The sequence below is a fragment of the Meleagris gallopavo genome, chromosome 12, assembly GCF_000146605.3.
Source record: "Meleagris gallopavo isolate NT-WF06-2002-E0010 breed Aviagen turkey brand Nicholas breeding stock chromosome 12, Turkey_5.1, whole genome shotgun sequence".
In the NCBI taxonomy this organism is placed as follows: domain Eukaryota; kingdom Metazoa; phylum Chordata; class Aves; order Galliformes; family Phasianidae; genus Meleagris; species Meleagris gallopavo.
The window spans coordinates 236,075-254,922 of NC_015022.2; the positions used below are offsets into that span (position 1 = coordinate 236,075).

Below are 18,848 nucleotides of genomic sequence, written 5' to 3' on the forward strand. Positions count from 1 at the left end.
AAATAAAACAAAGCTGGGTTTTTAATGGGAAAAATGGAGGAAAAGAAGGCAAAGCCCCCCAGGACTGCTCACTTCTGCAGTTCCACAAGATGCCACGCCATCCCTTTGCTCCTTGCATCCTGCCTGTCCTGGGGTTTGGCAGCAGTGTTGGAGGAGGCGGGACACAGCATACAAATTCGGGAAGAAACATGCCAGGCTGGCTTCTTGCCTGCAGCCCCGGAGGCAGCGTGGGACGGTGAAGGCAGCAGCTCAGAGCAGCCACTGGCCCAGAGGATCAGTGGGTGCTCCAACATTGGCCACAGCAGAGGTAGGCACTGCATGGGGTGCGGGGGTTTCTGCTTGACTGGTCTCTCACAGATAGGGGTGACGTTGGTCAGCATCTTGGCCAAATCAAACCTGAGGGCATATCCAGGCATTGCAACAGAGATCCTCACAGTTTGGATGTTCTCTGGAGAGAAGGGAGGGCTCCCAGGGGCCTTTCAGCTCACGGTGGTGATGCTCGTAGAGAGGGATTGAGGTGCTTGCCCCTGTACAGAGTCAAAGAGAGTGGGATGGCCGTTCAGAAGGACTGGCACAAACCATTGAACCCCCACCCTCCTTGGAGGTGTGCACCGGTGGTGGTGCCCAACACCCTGGGACAGGAGTAGGAGATAGCTCTGTGGGGCAGACTGGGTCAGAGGAAGTATGGGCAGATGATGTATATCCATCAGTGGTGTGCTCCTGAAGGCTCTCAGTGCTGATTTCCACCCCTGAAGCAACAGGATGACTCTATGGGATGGCTCCTTCCCCTTCTACCCTGGCACCAACGCTTGCTTCCCCTTCGACACCACCTGGGCCATCATTGCCTCCGTCTTCCTCTCTGCATTGGTCACTTCCATCATCATCCTGCCAGGCATCCGGGGCAAAGGGGTAAGTGGAGGGAGGGGAACTCAGCCCTGTGTTGGATGGAGCCTGAGTGCCACCTCCTTCCCTGCATTTACGGCAGGCCTGGGGAACAAATGTGCCTATGGGGCAGGGACCTGCTGATGGCTGGGTCTGAGGGATCTCAGACACAGTGATGAGCTCCAGCCCAGCTCCCATGCTGGAGAGGCCAGACTTCACCACCCCAAATTTACAGTCGGCTCAGATCTGAGCTTGGCAAACTCTTGGCTAGATTAGCTTGAATGATTTCACTGGGTGAGGCACAAAGGGCTTGCTCCACCTTCCTGAATCCCCAAAAAAACAGTGTGCAGTGTGCATGCCTCAGCACCACTTACTGAGCCCTCTGAGGATACCTGGCAAACTCACCTAGACCTACACCACCACTCTTGCTTGCCAGGAGCCTGCTGGAAAGGCATTTCCCACCCAGCAAACCTCCAAACTGCTTTTGTTTCCAGCTGTGGCCAGCTTCCAACACATGGAAACACATAAGGCTTGGATAAGTGTGGAAACTTCAACTCAGGACTATTAAAGGGAGTGTCTATATCCTTCCCGGAAAGGGGATGGGCATGGTTTTCTCAAATGGGATGAATCTGACCTTCTTGCTCTGCCTCAGCTTCCATGCTGCCCATGACATGGAAGGGATGCCCAAGCCATGGGTCCTTCCCCTGTCCTACTCACCTGTGGAGCCCACGGAGTTGCTCCCCAAGTGAGAGAGGTATCTATTTCTGGTGGGACTCAATCAAAGCTGAGCTCCATATCACAAAATCTGAGTGTGTCCCTAACTCTGCTTTCCACTTGCAGCGGCTCTTCTGGCTCCTGCGGGTGGTGACAAGCCTCTTCATTGGAGCAGTGGTCCTCAGTGAGTATGGGGGTCTCAGTGTGCTCAGAGACAGGTGGGGACAAGGAGTGCAAGGACAGACAAGGAGAGCATGGAGGAGCAAGGTGGGAGGATGAAAAGAACAGCTGAGTCCATCTTGCAAGATGAGCTCACAGGGAAGACAACCCAGGATCTGAGCCCAACAGGACAATCATAGAATCATAGAATATCCCAAGGTGGAAGGACCCACAAGGGTCATCTAGTCCAACTACTGGCTCCGCACAGAACTACCTGAAATTCAAATCGTATGTCTAAAGGCTTCTTGGATTAGCAATGATAGGAAGCACAGACTCTCAGACACCTCCTCTCCAAAGGTTGGTGGACCACTACTGGTTTCCTGTCTGCCAGGAGACCCAGACAAATTGGCTGTAGTTAGAAGAACATCAGTGCCTGGAAGGTGTTCACAAGCCCCATTGCCTCTAGGGCTGGGAACTGAGCTGAGCATGGGGAGAAACAATCCCAAATGGGGCTCCTGTGGAAACGGGTAGGTGTTGGCGGAGGTACATGCATGCACCATGCTTCTCTGCTCAAAATCCTGCTTATAAACCAGGCCTTGCATCCGGAATGTTGTTTGGGCCATGGTAACACTCACATATGTCCTTCCAGCATACATTGTCCCTAAGATGTCTGCTCACCAAGACATAGTTAACCCATTATCTTTACAGCCATACAGTTCACCAGGGACTGGGAGAGCGGCTGGGTGACAGCCAACACCTCCTACAAATCCTTCAGCCTTGCTGTGGTGAATGTGGACATTGGGCTGCACATCGGCCTGGCAGGGGTGAACATCACGCTGGTGGGTGAGTGTGTATCACAACCCAAAGAAATCGGACACAAGTTTGGCCACTGTCCATCCAGGTAGTGGGCATGCATACTGGGAAATCTTGGAGTTGCCTCCAAGGCTGGGAGAAGACCTTACTCCTCTTCCTCTGGCAGGAAACCCAGTGAATCAGGTCAATGAGACCATCAACTACAATGAGCACTTTGCTTGGAGCTTTGATGCAGACTACGACCACAGCTATAGCAAAAGTCTGGAGAAGGGGCTGCCCAGCCCCATCCTCTACGTGGCGGAGAAGTTCACCACACAAAGCCCCTGCAACGTGCACAGGCAGTACCGCATCTCCAGCCGCTATGCATCCATTACGCTGTGGTAAGGCGGAACAAGGGGTAAGTTCTGCTTCTGCTCACTGTAGGTAGAAAGGTCTGAGAGCATCTCCACATGTCTCAGAGGTCGTGGGAAAGATGCTGCAGAGAAGAGTGGTTTGGCATTCCTCACAGGTGTGTCAGCGGCCTGGCCCAGCCCATGTCTCCTTCTTCATGATCAAGAAAAATAACAGGCCATGCCCAAACCTCCCTGTCCTTGAGAAGCTGGTTATCTCAAGGCAAGGACGTCAATTTAAAATGATTCTGCCTTATTGTTCTTGGATTCAGAACAATTTCTTAGACTCACCTCCCCAGTAAGCTAAGCCCAAGCCCTGTGCACAGGGCAAGGCTGAGAGCTGTGCTCACTACAGCTGCCGAATCAGATGCGGGCAGGGCTCACGATGTGATTCTTCCAACAGAATTCTCCTTGGCTGCCCTTTTCCCTTTGAATAGATAGGAAACACCTGGGGCTGGCCAGTTATGAAGGACTACAGGGTCAGAGAAAGATACAATTTGAAAGGGGCCCTTTGGAGGTCTCCACTCGAGCCTCCTGTGCAGAGTAAACATATCAGAGTCTCAAGTAGTTCAGTGCTGAATGTCCCCAGGTATGAAGAGCCCTCTTCACCACTACAGGAACTGACATGCCCATGTACAGTGCTTTCAGCTCAGTTTTGTGATCCTTTTGTAGGATGGCCTTATGCACCTGGCTCATTTCTATCCTGCTCTTCTCCATGCCTGTCCTCCTTTATGGTGGCTACATGTTCCTGCTCACTGCCGTGCTGATGCTTTTCTCACTGCTCTTCTTTGTCATGGTGAGGAACATCCCAAAGTGTCCCATCCAGTTTGGGCCAGCCTCCCTGAAAACAGATTACGGCAGATCTTTTTGGCTGACATTGACAACAGGTGAGTGCTTAGCTGGGGCTTTTGGTCTCCATTCCTGCAGTAATAATACCTCAGCGGTACTTCACCCACTCTCATATGAGTGACCAAAATCATCTGTGTCTTGAGTCATAAAATCAGGGAAAGACTTGGTCTGGAAGGACTTTCCAGGATCTCTCCTGCAGCAGGATTAATGTCAAAGCCTCATCAGGTTGTCCAGGGCCTTGTTCAGGCTTCTAGTTGATGTACCCATGCATCAACCCTTTGCCTTTCAGAACCATGGATGGTCCCTTCCACTTCTCAGGGTTTGTCCCACGGCTTTTCCACTCATTGGCAGAAGGTGGCAATTAGGTCCCCCTGAAGGCTTCTCCTTCCCTGGCTAAACAAACCTACCTCCTCCAGCCATTCCCCATACATGGTGGGCTTTAGACCTAACTGTCTGGGCCCTCTGCAACAGCTTATTAACTTCTTTTTGTACTAGATAGCCAAGTTGTGGAGGTGCTGTAGGAAACTGGGAACAGAAATAATCCCTTCTCTTGACCTCCCATGTGATGCCATATCCCACTGGCCTTTATCCCCTTTGGTCCCCATCTCTGAGTCTGTGGCTGGATGAGGATGGAGCACATTTGGGAACAATGCATCTCTCCATGCTGTGTGTTTCAGGGCTGCTCTGCCTGCTGCTGGGGCTGGGTGTGATTGTTCTCAACTCTGTGCACCCGCAGAAACTGAAGCTTGTCTTCAACCTGGACGAGGGAAGGAGAGAAGATGTAGATGGGTGGGACAAGTCCCACCTGCCAGCCGAGTCCAGTTCCTCTGAGCAGGATATACTGATGGTGTCCCTGGGTGAGCTCTGTGAGGTTACAGCCACCAAGCTATGAGGCAAAAACAACATAGTCTTGGAGATCTCCTTGACGTGGAAGCTAAATCAAAATAAACTGGAGAGAAATCAAATATATATAATAAACATATAAGTATGAACCAAAGGAGAAGCAATCCCTACACACTCAATAGCACACTCACCCCAAAGGTCCGCCAGAAGCCCACTCTGCCCAACAATGCTCTTCCCATCAACAGGTGGAGAAGAAAGAGCAGAGCTGTGGGCACTAAAATACCCTGTATTCAGCACCTGCTCTTGGTCTGGAGTGAAGGATGGGTTGGAAAGGTATCCCACAAATTAGCAGGATATTGGTTGTACCAAACCTTGGAGGAATCCTAAATGTTGGAGGCACCAAGTCTTGCAGAATTCTTGGATGTCAGAGACACCAAACCCTAGAGACCTCCCAGATATCAGATACTAAATCTTGGAGGCTCCTGGGATGTCAAAGATCAGATTGTCAAAGGCAAAAACATCAGTTGAAGATCACAAAATGTGATTTACCAAGACTCTTGTGGCCTTCTGGAAGGAAGATAAAATGTTTTGATGGGTGGGAAAGAGAGGAGGAAGAGGGGATGGAAGTGCATGCCCCAGTTCCCCAGTCACTGTCTGTAAACAGTCTGCAGGAGGAGAGTACCTGGAAGTACCTGGTTTCATGCTGCTTAGTTGCCCACTTGTTATGGACCATACAAATATGTCATCCTACAGACCACAGTGGATGTGGCCAACTTCTCCTGTCTGCTGGCGGCTAGCAGGTACCTTGGTCATGCAGGGTGTGTATTTCAGATTTGTATCCCTTTAACTCTGTGCAGGCTTTGCAACAACATTTTTCTGTTTTGTACTCACTTATTGTCCCTTCTGTCTCAATAAAGTAAGCTGGATCTGATCTTTCTCTTGTATGTCATTAAAAGAATCCCTCTGAGTGCTCATAGGCTAGGGATATGCTGATCCTTTGATATGATGATCATAAGAAAGGGAAGAAGTGACAGTGTTGTTGTGGCCCCACATGGGACATCTGACAGTAGCTAATTAGCTCAAGGCAATAGGGGTGAATGGTAAGTAGAGTATCAGAGAATCTCCAAGCAAATAATCAACCAGGATATGGGAAGGTTGGAGTGACCCTGGACATGAGGAAGTCTTGATGATAGCAATCCCCAGACCAGCAGAGAGAAGACCATTGTGCAGGACCCTTAAGGGAAGGGATGTTCAGGCATGGTAACTTGTCTCATCTCTCTTCAGATGGAAAGCACTTCAACAAGGACCTTAAGGCATTTAGAAATGTGTCAGAATGGAACTCCTTGAATTTTCAAAACTTCAACTAGGACATTCCTTATGGCATCTACTAGGAGGTGCTTCAGCCTGAAGATCCAAGGTGAAAAAGAAGCCTTTTATCCATTGAACAGAAATTCAGCCCTCTGCCTTTCCCAGTGTGTCCCCCATTTGCAGCCCATCCTGGCAGCAGGTCAGCGGGCAGCTCTGGTGCCTGCTAAGTGGTGTGGTGACCTCATGTCCCAGGGCACTGTGAGCCTTCAGGCATGAGGACCATGATCCTCGCAGAGCCTCAGGGACATTTTGTGGTGTTTGCTCAGTTTACTGGCACAGGTTGTCTGGCCAGATTCCCTGTGTCCAACAGGCCAGGTCTGCATAGCATGGGATCAGAAAGCCTGGACTGAGAGCCAATGCTTTGCTGGCAATTACTTCGTGTCTCATTGTCCAGCAGCATCTTGGCTCAGCCAGGAAACTGGGATCTGCAACGGGTGGAAGAGGCAGGACCTGCAGCAGTACAGCCCAGGGACCATGCAACCCCAAAGTTTCTCAAAGGCATCACTGTCCATGCTGAATCTCATCTTTTCTGGGAGTGCCTCCGTCAGGGCAGCCACTCCATGGAAGGATGCCACTGGTGGGTACTCACAGGCATTTGCCTGCAGACAAGCCCCACAGCTCCCACTGAAGAAGTCAGCCCCACAAAATGCCCCAAATATTTCCAAGAAGTAGTTTTCAGTAAAAAATACTAATATCAATAATTCTTGCGAGCAACAAATCACACCAAAGCAATGCAAACATCATGTGAAAGGAGAAAGTAACCTAATGAAACAGCAAGAATCCTTCCTCAGCATCCAGATATGACTACCTCCTTGCACGTGTCAATGCAAGTCTCACAGGGCCAGTGGGTTTAGTGCCAGAGTTCATCTTTTGTTTGTAATAATGCAACTTGATGCTCTCAATTTTTCACCGTGGCTACAGGCAGGCTAGGGCTGACACAAGGCTGCATTTTGTGATAAGCCCAGCCAGCCCAAGTGTGCTCCACTTGAATGGAGCCCATCCAAGAGAATGGGTGTAATTGCACTCCTCTCTCCTGTCTTTCCTATGGCATCTTTTTGGCCTGTGTTAGGCTACAAGTCTTATTGAATAAAACCCAAGTCTGAAAGTGAAAATAATCACATCACCACATTCCCCCTGGCGAGCTCCTCAGTATGTTTACTCAATCTTTAATTTTGTAGCCATCTTTTATACTCTGGCTCACGCAGCATCCAGCCTGAGGGAGTTTGGGTCTGTGCCTGGCTTTCCTAGGAACATCTGAAGGTCTACACTAGACGTCAGTGCTTGGGAAAGAAAGACCAAGCGTGTTTGATTGCTGGCTGTTGGAGTAGTGAGCATCCTCAAAGAGAAATCTTACCAGTATGGAAAATCTCACCCACTGGTATGGGAACTGGCCATCAGAAACCCCCTGCACCAAGCTGTGGCAGGACATAGAGCAGGAACGGGAGTAACTCCTCAGACAGGTGAGTGTGCAGCTCAGGTTGCTGGAGGTCTGAGCTATACTGCTTGCAGCCTGTTGGCGCACTGCAAAGCTGCCCTTGTCCTGGAGAGGACAATCAGGGATTGCAAAGGTAGTTCTGAGCAAGTCCTCATCCTAACGTAGACTTATGCACTCTTCAAAGACAACTAGATGGATAGACGAGTCTCAAGAGACATAAAGAAGAGTCTGTGCTCTGTGTTCTTAGGCCCACCTTCAGGTAAGGAGTAGGAAAACTTTTCTTCTAGATGTCATTAGGGATAAGTTTGGAGGTTTGAGGAGGAGACAGAACACTGTTCAGGAACTGCAGGTTGACGTACACTTCAGTCGTCTCTCGATAGTCCTCTGCTTTGTCCTCATGGAGATCAAAGAAAGTTTTCAGTAGGTCAGAGTTGAAGTAGTGCAGTGCAACAACAGTGATCCCAGCCACAAAACAGAGCAAGCCTGGAAAACAACATGCTCTCCATGAGCAATCTTGTAAACATCAGCATATTTCCCACCCCATATCCATACTCCAATGGCCCCAAACCAAAGGACACCTTCTCTTACAGAAGATGGCCACCTACTCTATGAGGTGGTTTCAGCTGCTGTGCTGACCACCATAAAATCCAAGAACAAGACTCAAAACTCGGCCAGTTCATCCCCAATTCTTTGGACTGCTGCAACTCAGGAGCTAAAAATCTCTCCATCACCCTCAAGACAGTGATGCTTCTCCCAGTTCTGCCAGCCCTCTCCATATCTCTGCTGGGAGCTGCTGTGTCAAGACACAGGGTAAGCCTAAACTGGGCTGCAGTCCCAAGCTCCCTCACCTCCAGTGGTGAAGAGAAAGTCCTGGGGCTTTTGCACATCCAGGGGGGACATGGTGGTGGACCTAAAATAACTTGTTGTACTTACCAACTGCTAGCGTGAGCCAGAAAGATCCCCCATAGCCTATCTGCAGGGATGTGGTCCCAAACTGGATTGGGCACACCAGGGAGTTCCTCACAGTGGAGAAGGAGAGCAGTGAGAAGATCATGAAGGCCCCTGTGATCAGGATCATGTACCCTCCATAGACTAGGACAGGCGTGGAGAAGAGCATGTTGGAGATGAACCAAGTGCAAAAGGCCACCCTAGAGACAAGAGAAGACCAATGGACAAGATGTGCAAGTGCCACTGACTAGAATCATAGAATCATAGAATCACCAAGGTTGGAAAAGACCTAAAAGATCATCCAGTCCAACCGTTCACCTATTACCAATAGCTCCCACTAAACCATGTCCCTCAACACAACATCCAGTCTTTCCTTGAACACCCCCAGGGTCGGCGACTCCACCACCTCCCTGGGCAGTCCATTCCAGTGCCTGACCACCCTTTCTGAAAAATAGTACTTCCTAATGTCCAGCTTGAATCTCCCCTGCCGTAGCTTGAAACCATTCCCTCTGGTCCTATCACTAATGACACGAGAGAAGAGGCCGACCCCCAGCTCACTACAACCTCCCTTCAGGAAGTTATAGAGAGCAATGAGGTCTCCCCTGAGCCTCCTCTTCTCCAGGCTGAACATTCCCAGCTCCTTCAGCCTCTCCTCATATGGCCTGTGTTCCAGACCCCTCACCAGCTTTGTTGCCCTCCTTTGAACATGTTCCAGGGCCTCAGTGCCTTTCTTGCAGTGAGGGGCCCAAAACTGGACACAGTACTCGAAGTGCGGCCTCACCAGAGCTGAGTACAGGGGAACAATCACCTCTCTGCTCCTGCTGGCAACTCTGTTTTTGATGCAAGCCAGGATGCCATTGGCCTTCTTGGCCACCTGGGCACACTGTCGGCTCACGTTCAGCCGAGCATCAATCAATACCCCCAGGTCCATTTCCTCTACGCAGTCCTCCAGCCACACCGCCCCAAGCCTGTAGCGTCGCCTGGGGTTGTTGTGGCCGAAGTGCAGGACCCGGCATTTGGTCTTGTTAAACCTCATCCTGTTGGCTTCAGCCCAGCTCTCCAGCCTGTCCAGATCCCTCTGTATGGCCTCGCTACCCCCAGGCAGATCCACACTTCCAGCCAATTTGGTGTCATCTGCGAATTTACTGAGGGTGCCCTCATCCAGGTCATCAATAAAAATATTGAAGAGGACAGGCCCCAGCACTGACCCCTGAGGAACACCACTCATGACCGGTCACCAGCTGGACTTAACTCCATTCACCACCACTCTCTGAGCCCGGCCCTCCAGCCAGCTCCTTACCCAGCCAAGAGTGTACCCATCCAAGCCTCGGGCTGCCAGCTTCTGCAGGAGAATACTGTGGGAGACAGTGTCAAAGGCTTTGCTGAAGTCTAGGTAGACCACATCAACAGTCTTTCCCTCATCCACCAGATGGATCACTAGATCATAGAATGAGACCAGGTTGGTCAAACAGGACCTGCCCTTCATGAACCCATGCTGGCTAAGCCTGGTCCCCCGGTCATCCCGCACATGCTGCATGATCTCCCTCAAGACAATCTGCTCCATAACCTTCCCTGGCACCGAGGTCAGGCTAACAGGCCTGTAGTTCCCTGGATCCTCCTTACGACCTTTCTTGTAAATGGGAGTCACACTGGCAAGTCTCACCAGTCAACAAGGAGCACTGATAGATGATAAAAAGCGGCTCGGCTGTCACCTCCGCCAGCTCCCTCAGCACTCTCGGGTGGATCTCATCTGGCCCCCATAGACTTGTGGCAGTCCAGTTGGAGTAGTAGGTCTCTGACTGTTTCTTCCAGAATCACAGGGGGTTAGTGTGCTCCCCAGCCGAGATTACCAGGTCAGAGAGAGGAGTATCCTGAGGATAACTGGTCTGACTTTTAAAGACAGACGTAAAGAAGGCATTCCTTTTCCTTTTCTTTATCCTCAGTGGTCACATTCCCAGCCTCATCCAGCAAAGAGTGGATATTCTCCTTTGTCCTCCTCTTACTGTTAATGTATTTATAAAAGAGTTTCTTATTCCTTTTCACCCCAGCGACCAGGTTAAATTCAAGCTGGGCTTTTGCCTTTCTGATTTCACCTCTACACATCCTTCTATTCATTCTGAGTTGCCTGTCCCTCTTTCCACAGGCGGTAGATTCTCTTTTTCTCTCGGAGCCTCAAGAAAAGCCCCCTATTCATCCACGCCGGTCTTCTTCCCCGCCGGCTCATTTTGCAGCTCAGGGGGACTGCCTGCTCCTGCACCCTTAAGACTTCCTTCTTGAAGAGCAACCAGCTCTCTTGGATCCCTTTACTTGCTAAGACTGAATGCCAGGGGACTCCCCCTATTAGTCTCTTGAACAATTCAAAGTCCGCCCTCCTGCAGTCCAAGGCAGCAGTTTTACTATTCCCCCTCCAGGCTCCACCATGAATCGAGAAATCTATCATTTCCTGGTCACTCTGTCCAAGAGAGCCTCCAACCTCCACATCTCCCACTAGACCTTCCCTGTTTGTGAACAGCAGGTCTAGTGGGGCAGTTCCCCTCGTGGGCTCTCTGGCCAGCTGCATCAGGAAGTTATCCTCTATGCATTCCAGAAACCTCCTAGACTGCTTCTTCTGTGCTGTGCTGTACTCCCAGCATATGTCAGGGAAGTTAAAGTCCCCCATGAGGACAAGGGCAGGCAACTGTACAGCTCATGCCAGCTGCTTATAGAATACCTCATCTGTCTCTTCATCCTGGTTTGGAGGTCTATAACAGACGCCCACCAGGGTGCCTGTCTTGTCAGCCCTTCCTCTGATCTTTACCCAAAGGGATTCAACGTTATCGTCCCCAGTCACAATCTAAGTAGCATAAAAACATTCCCTAACGTAGAGAGCCACACCGCCACCCCGCCTTCCTTGCCTATCCTTCCTGAAGAGTTTGTAGCCATCCATTGCAGCGCTCCAGTCATGGGAGCAATCCCACCACGTTTCCATTATGGCAACTAGGTCATAGTTTGCCTGCTGCACAATGGCTTCCAACTCTTGCTTGTTGCCCATGCTGCGTGCATTAGTGTAGACGCACCTCAGCTGAGCCCCTCGCCTCTCACCTAATCCCAACACCACTTCCCCAGGCTGATCTGTAGTAGGCCTGGCTTTATCCCCTTCCCCCTTCCTATCTAGTTTAAAGCTCTCTCTACAAGTCTACAAGCCAGCTCCTGGGCAAGTATCCGTCTCCCTTTTGGAGACAGGTAATTCCCATCAGCAGACCTCGGGCCAGGTGCCGAATATACTGCCCTGTGATCAAAGAATCCAAAATTTTTGCACTTGCACCAGCCTCTCAGCCGTGCATTTATAAGATGGCTTTTCCTGGTCATCACAGTGTTTGTCCCTGCCACCAAGGGAATACTGGCAAACATTACTTGTATGCCCGCTCCATCAACTAACTTCCCCAGTCTCCCAAAATCATCTGTTATAATCCTCAGGCTTCTATTAACGATCCCATCGCTGCTGGCCTGAACTATCAATAAAGGATAATAATCAGAGGGGCGGATAAGGCTGGGGAGTTTTCTAGAAATATCCCTGACCCGGGCCGCAGGAAGGCAGCACACCTCCCTACGGGTAGGGTCAGGCCGACATATTGGACCCTCTGTTCCTCTCAGAAGAGAGTCGCCTACAACTATCACCCTCCTTTCTTTCTTGGAGGAGGCAGTCTTCAAACGTGGAGCTGACCGCCTCACCTTAAGCAAGCTTGGCAGCAGTGCTCCCACGTCATCATCACTCACCACTCCCTCTGGTTTCAGGGCTTCATACCTGTTACAGAGAGGGACTAGGATGCTCTATATGAGGATTTGCAAGTGGGAAAAGAGATCTGGGCTCTTGGTTGCACTGCATGAGGTCAAGAAGCTCTGTGGGCAGGCTGTAGTGATCCCTGGTCTCCCAGGCTGAGCAGGGAGATGCTCATACTGCTATGTCGAGAAAGCAAAAGCACAGATTGTATATCTACACCATCTCAGCTCCCTGCCCACCTAAGCGTGGTGCAGGGCAGACCACAGAGAGCAGCACATGGCACCTGTAGAAGTAGGTGTTTGCAGATGTAGAATAAGCTGTTTGCAGTAGCTCTGAATTTGCCTTAAGAGCTAGGTTACAAGGGAAGCCTTCAGCTGTTGTCCAGGAGCAAGATCTCCTTGCACAGGGCCAGCGGTCTGAAAGCAGACCTCAGAGAGCGCCCTCCACACACATGGCTCTCCTCATAGCAACTTGCAATCGCCACCCACCGCCCACCACCCTGACTGGCCAAGGGCAAGGCCACGTCCTTGCAGAGAAGGCCTCACCAGAGACTGGCTGATGCATAGTGGCTGGAGATGCGGTACTGCCTGTGCACGTTGCAGGGGCTTTGTGTGGTGAACTTCTCCGCCACGTAGAGGATGGGGCTGGGCAGCCCCTTCTCCAGACTTTTGCTATAGCTGTGGTCGTAGTCTGCATCAAAGCTCCAGGCAAAGTGCTCGTTGTAGTTGATGGTCTCGTTGACTTGATGCACTGGGTTTCCTGCCGGAGGAAGAGGAGTAAGGTCCTGCTGCAGCCCAGTAGAATGAGCACTGACAGCCAGGAGCATCTTGATGACAAGAGGTTGTCCAGAAGCCTCCTGTAAAACCAAGGCCATCGAAAAAGCTCTTGGAGACCTCTTATAGCCATGGTCTCTGCACAGTTGGGACTGAAGAGAAAGGGACATGGCACTCACCCACCAGCGTGACGTTCACCCCTGCCAGGCCGATGTGCAGCCCAATGTCCACATTCACCACAGCAAGGCTGAAGGATTTGTAGGAGGTGTTGGCTGTCACCCAGCCGCTCTCCCAGTCCCCTGTGAACTGTACAACTGCCAGAAAAAGTTTGATTAGGGTTAAAGAGGGGTTGCTCCAGGGCTTTACTGAGCTCAGGATGGACCCAGGGCAAGTACAAGCTGTGCATTCCCACTGAGACACTGCAAGGGAATGTAAGAAGGGCAGGAGAGATGACTCAGCCACAAAAACGTGCCACAACCAGCCCCCACGCCCTGGCACAGCTCTTGTCCTCTTGTTCAGCATCCACTCCCTCGGTCCTGCAGGCAGGGAGCTCCGATCCCCACAGCCTGAATCCATTTCGTCCATCCTCTTCGGCACTTCCCCACGCACTCCCCACCATGGCAAGCACTGCAGCCCCGGGGGACCAGGCTCAGAAATGAGCCCATTCCTCAGCTTCAGCAGCAGGGTGAGTTTCATTGCCATTATTAAGCTCCTTGTTAAGCAGCTGATCACACTGTTAGTTAATAATAAAAATCCACTGGATTTTTTGTCACATAGAAATGGTGGAGCAGGATGGTCCACCTTTATCAGCTGGGAGAGAAGGAAGAATTGGAATCCTTTCTGCTGTATGTTTTTATGGAAAAAAAAAAAACGTTTCTTTTCTGAAACACTTTCACTTTGTGATGGACTTAATTTTCTGGCAATTATGTGAGCTGAAATTAAGGGTGAGGACTGAACCTCAGGCTGAACAAGACCTTTCAAATCTGCCTGAATGTAAGCTGGGTCAACTTGTGAGAACACTGATCCGGCAGCAGCTTCAGGGGACATTTCTTGGCTACAGCACTGAGTGTGCCCTGCTGCCTCTGAACAGAAATCCTGATGCTGGCTTTAAAACAATCAATTCCTCTTGCGTACCCAAGCAGCACCTGGCTGCATCCTTGTCCAGAGAGCAGTGCTGGATGGTTCTCCAGGGCTGAGCAAGGGCTGAACTGGTTCAGGCTGTGGAGCAAGCTGTTGTCCCCACCCCTCCATGAGCTGCAGCCTGGCACTTCTGGTAGCATCTCCCAGTGCCTGGATATTTCCGAGCAGAGGGTAACCACTGCAGTCAGACCAGGCCCTGCAACCCATGTGTCAGGCAGCAGAGTGCTGGGGCCAGTCACAGTCTGGCTACGTACTTCTATCCTCGAGTTGACCTAGGGCTTGTCATTTAGGTTGCGCCTCATCATCTTGCTCCAAGTGGCTTTTTGTTATCTGCCTTTAAAACCTTCCCCTGGAGGGCTCCTGGAGAGTTTCCTTGATTTAGGGTCAGGACTGGTTGCTCTCCCTGCCCATCATCTTCCCTCCCCTTCCTGCAGCTGCTGCTCATACACCCTGCAGCTCTGTCCAAATTTGAAATGCCCACAGCCTGAACCTTGCTGTTTCCAAGTATTAGTGCCATTAATTATGGAAGATTTCCTGCTCTCTGCCCAATCAAATTCTCTCCTTCATCTCTGCCTACTTCCATGCTGACTATATTTTGTTTTGTCTTACTCTCTCTACATCACTGCAAGGCTCTAAATTTGTCTGGCTGCTGTCCAAGCTCCTTATCCATGCTCCCTTGGCACTGGGCTGTGCAGCTGGAGAAACGTGGGCTCCTCAGTGCCATTAGAACAGGCAAAGACTCAGAAGTGCACATAAGCACGTCAAGTGCTGGCAGCCCTTGTGTTGGGATCAGTATTGGGTCAGCCTTGTTTAATATCTTTATTACTGATCTGGGTGAGGGGACTGAGTGCACCCTCAGTAAGTTTGCAGATGGCACCAAGTTGGGAGAAATTGTAGATCTGCCTAGATGCAGGAAGGCCCTACAGAGGGATCTGGACAGGCTGCATTGATGGGCTGAGGCCAATGGGGTGAGCTACAAGAAGACCAATGGCTGGGTCCTGTGTTTGGCCATAACAACACCAAGCATTGCTACAGGCTTGGGGCAAAGTGACTGGCAAGCTGTGCAGAGGAAAAGATCTGGGGCTGTTGTTTGACCCTCAACTGAACACGAGCTGTCAGTGTGCCCAGGTGGCCAAGAAGGTCAACAGCATTCTGGCTTGTGTGCAGCCAGCAAGAGCGGGAAGGTGATCACCCCCCTATAGCCAGCACTGGTGAGGCTGCACCTCCAGTGCTGTGCTCAGTGTTGGGACCCTCACTGTCAGAAAGACACTGAGGCCCTGGAGTGTGTCCAAAGAAGAGCAGCAGAGCTGTGAAGGGTCTGGAGCAAAAGAGTTATGTGGAGTGGCTGAGGGAGCTGGGATGGTTCAGGGGAGACCATATCACTCCCCACAACTCCCTGAAAGGAGGTTGTAGTGAAGTGTGGGTCAGCCTTTTCTTCCAGGTAACAGTGATAGAATGAGAGTTGATGGCCTCACGTTGCACCAGGGGAGGTTCAGGTTGGATATTAGGAAAAATTTCTTCTCTGAAACAGTGGTACTGCGCTGGAACATACTGTCCAGGGAGGTGGTGGAGTCACCATCCCTGGAAGTGTTCAGGAACCATGGAGATGTGACATGGTTAGTGAGCATGGTGGGGATGTGTTGATGGTTGGACTAGATGAGCCTAGTGATCTTTCCAACCGTAATGATTTTATGATGATATGGTTCAAGTGGTAAAGGAGCCCACCTGAGAGCTGCATTGCTCTTTTGCATAGCAGGGGTAGGGGAACCAGCTCCTGCCAAGCCACCACTCTTACTGGACCTAGACCCTGCCCCAGGGCCAAATCTTACTCTCAGAACTGCCCTTAGAGGGGTGTGCAGCACTTACCAACAATCATTACTCCCACCATCAAGCTGAAGAGAACACGGATCATCCAGTACAGTCTCTGTGTGGAGAGAGATGGGATGTCAGGCACAGAGAACAGCCCCTGGCTTTCCTCCTGCCTCACCCTGAGCCAGCCGGGGTCACCCTGGCATCCAAAACACGGAGAATGGATGCATATCCCTGGGAGAAGGATCACGCACCGCCCGTCCACGGATGCCCGGGATGATGAGCAGGAAGGTGGAAGCCAGCATCAGGAAGACGATAACCACAATGATGGTGCTGACATCGAACACAAAGCTCTTCCTCTGCTGTGGGTAGAAGGGGTAGATGCCATCAAAGAGGGTCATTCTGCACCTCCAGGAGATGGTGAGAGAGGTGGTCACAGCACAGGCCCAGGCTTCTCCAGTCTGTCGTCACCAGTTCCAGCTCAGCTCCAGAAGAACCAGCTGCGGAAGGGTGGCCTCGATTCCTTGTTCCGGAAGGTCAAGGAAGTGTGACACTGCAAGGATATAAGCCCAGTGAAATACTGCCTGGCAGAGGAGTACCCAAAGCCCTCAGCAGCGGAGAGGAGGTGCCTCGCTCAGTGCTTAGCCAGTCCAAGGGGTTTGTGGCAGTGTGAGGAACCACAACAGCTGTCTGTGGGGAGCAGCCCAAGCCCAGAAAGCTGCTGAGCAGCTCCTCCCCGGGCAGAGCTGGGTCTTTCCCTCCAGCAGATGCGGCCAGGGCCTTCAGCTTTGCAGTGTGCCCTTCCAGGAAGTCTGCAAGCCAGCAGGCACCACTCCTCTGAGCTGGCATGTGCAGCCTTCCTTCAAAATGACGAGGATTCACCGAGAATGTTGACTTCACAGAAGCAGAATTATCCCAGCACCAACACCAAGCAGAGCAAACCACCACCTCCATTTCCACCCCCTCTCCTCAGAGGCTTCTCCCAGGATCTGCAAAGTACACTCCTGGTTTATGGGTCCAAGAACACAAGGCACTGGAGCATGTAAGCGTCAGGAATAAACTTCAGGGTGCAGCAGACTGAGCTACACGAGACCAAGAGCAGATGATCTGTGCGATTCCCATTGATTACTTTCAACTCCCACTAACACTTCAGTCCTAGTAATTACTGGACTTCCCCCATTTCTGGATTAGATCTTTTCTACCAAAACTGATTACATGCTTTGTCCTTTCATTTCCCTTATTTAATATCATCTCTGTATGTAACTATCCTGGGAAGTCTTCAGAAGTCAGGGAATGCCAGAGCTAATATGACTCATGATCAAATATAATTTCATTCTGTCCCTGCATGGAGGAGTTGATTTTTTTCTTATTTTCTGAAAACAATAATTATCATATTTTTAGGTAAGATCCAACTCAAAGCAATTCAGCCACAGAAGTGTGAGTCTCAAATCCCCAGAAGTGGAAGGGAATTACACTAAGGATCTTAAATCAATTTCTCGGGGGCAGCTGAATTCACTTCTTAATCCATAAAAGCAATACTTTGTTTCCTCTCTGTCAAGAAACAGAGACCATTACAGCAAACAATTTAACAGACACTTGGTTTTGCAGGGAGATTGCCTGGCTTGCAACTGCTCCTGCTCTCATCTGGACACTCAGTTCCAGCATAACAGAGCCATCAAGCATACTTATAAAGCTCAGCTTGCGTTGTTTCGCTGTAACTATTCCAACATATTTCCCTGGACAGCTAAGCACAGAGATGGCCAGCCTTGCAGCACCACTGCTATTAGAATTACCTGACAAGGAGGAACTGAAACTGAGTTCCAATATCAGGTTGAAGTCCAGTCGCAGGGTTCCAGCAAACGTGCCCACAGACAGTCCAAGAGGCTGTAAGAGCAGGAATAAACAACTCATTTAGACTACAGTTAGTCAAATCTTGATTGCTTGAATGTCACCTCTCCCCATTGTCTTTGGCCTGACTTCAAAAGGTGTCTGGAGGAAAGGAATGCTTTCCCTGACTGCACCCGCTAAAACACAACCCTTTGCAAATCAAAATAATCAGACCACAAGCAGCAAGAAAGAACTGAAACCCCACTAACGTGAAAAATGTTCCCATTTTAATCTATTTTTAACCTTCAGGCAGTATCAAAGGGTTCCTGCATTTCCTGTACACTCTAAGAGTAGTTTTTGGGGGAGTTCCCAGGGAAACAGTGCTTTCTGTTGCTGCCAGCCCAACCTCAATTCTCACTTTAATCCCTGCACAGAAGACCAATTCCCTGACATTTTCACAGCTTGAAAGTGGAAAACTGGGACCTGCAGCTCAGGGCAGAAGAAACAGAAGTTGCTGCACCTTGGAAAGCATCCTCCAATGCAGAAGCACGCATACAGCCCCAACGCCCTGTCATCTCCTCTGACAGTATACAGAGACAAAAAGTCAAAAGACGTCCTCAAGGAAGAGTTCAGTCATTTAGTAGAAATTGACATTTAAAAAACACGCTTATCTTATTTTAAAATGTTCTGTACTGGCAAGGGAGAAGTACTAGGGAGGCAGGATGTTGAAACCTTAGCAGCTTCCACTGACAGAAATCACATTTTCCTGCCATAGAATGTGTCAGGCTGGAAGTCCAGCCCAAACCTTGCAGCAGAGTCAATAGCAATTCTAGATTGGGTTGCTGAGGGCTACAAAGCGGCATTTCCCACTAAAACTTCCAAGGGCCATCCCTCACCCTTGGAAACCGAGCAATTAGTGCTGCAGTTCAGGGGTGGAGACATTTTTTATTTTCCCACCCTTGGAGGAGGGTCGAAATGAGATAAAGACCTGAATTTAGGATAGCGATTCATCCTTTCCTCCTCACGCTCACCTAGCCGGGACCCGCACAACCGCACGGGGAGCGCCTGCTCCTCGGAGCTCGAGAAGGGCTGGGGCCGGATCGGTGCTCCCCAGAGGGGGCGTGCGGGGCTCGGCGGTC

General features: G+C 50.6%; 3 protein-coding genes across 3 annotated transcripts in view; 2 read left to right on the forward strand and 1 right to left on the reverse strand.

Moving 5' to 3' along the window:
- Positions 1-551: 551 nt before the first annotated feature.
- On the forward strand, positions 552-4,698 carry LOC100538640 (dual oxidase maturation factor 1). Its single transcript, XM_031555196.1, has 7 exons — positions 552-643; positions 756-909; positions 1,723-1,780; positions 2,464-2,598; positions 2,735-2,948; positions 3,630-3,844; positions 4,484-4,698. The coding sequence occupies exons 1-7, from the start codon at positions 552-554 to the stop codon at positions 4,696-4,698; spliced, it is 1,083 nt and encodes a 360-aa protein (XP_031411056.1).
- A 2,008-nt stretch (positions 4,699-6,706) lies between these two features.
- DUOXA2 (dual oxidase maturation factor 2) lies at positions 6,707-18,839 on the reverse strand. Its single transcript, XM_010717157.3, has 8 exons — positions 18,741-18,839; positions 17,676-17,766; positions 16,137-16,435; positions 15,940-15,997; positions 13,113-13,247; positions 12,706-12,919; positions 8,386-8,600; positions 6,707-7,935 (listed from the first exon to the last, which is right to left on the reverse strand). The coding sequence occupies exons 3-8, from the start codon at positions 16,281-16,283 to the stop codon at positions 7,736-7,738; spliced, it is 969 nt and encodes a 322-aa protein (XP_010715459.1). The 5' UTR covers positions 16,284-16,435; positions 17,676-17,766; positions 18,741-18,839; the 3' UTR covers positions 6,707-7,735.
- Positions 13,596-18,848, forward strand: part of DUOX2 (dual oxidase 2) — a 27,359-nt gene continuing 22,106 nt past the window's right edge. The window contains exon 1 of the mRNA XM_019619299.2: positions 13,596-13,618. The gene's annotated coding sequence lies outside the window, so the exon portion shown is untranslated. The remainder of the gene's footprint in view (positions 13,619-18,848) is intronic.

Excerpts from the sequence above, each read along its gene's own strand:
- LOC100538640 (XM_031555196.1), top strand. The coding sequence starts at position 552 with ATGGCCGTTCAGAAGGACTGGCACAAACCATTGAACCCCCACCCTCCT. Across the intron at positions 2,949-3,629 it reads TATGCATCCATTACGCTGTG|GATGGCCTTATGCACCTGGC; the intron begins GTAAGGCGGAAC and ends ATCCTTTTGTAG. Across the intron at positions 3,845-4,483 it reads TTGGCTGACATTGACAACAG|GGCTGCTCTGCCTGCTGCTG; the intron begins GTGAGTGCTTAG and ends TGTGTGTTTCAG.
- DUOXA2 (XM_010717157.3), bottom strand. The coding sequence starts at position 16,283 with ATGACCCTCTTTGATGGCATCTACCCCTTCTACCCACAGCAGAGGAAG. Across the intron at positions 15,998-16,136 it reads CGGGCATCCGTGGACGGGCG|AGACTGTACTGGATGATCCG; the intron begins GTGCGTGATCCT and ends CTCTCCACACAG. Across the intron at positions 7,936-8,385 it reads CTGGCTCACGCTAGCAGTTG|GCTTGCTCTGTTTTGTGGCT; the intron begins GTAAGTACAACA and ends GTTGTTTTCCAG.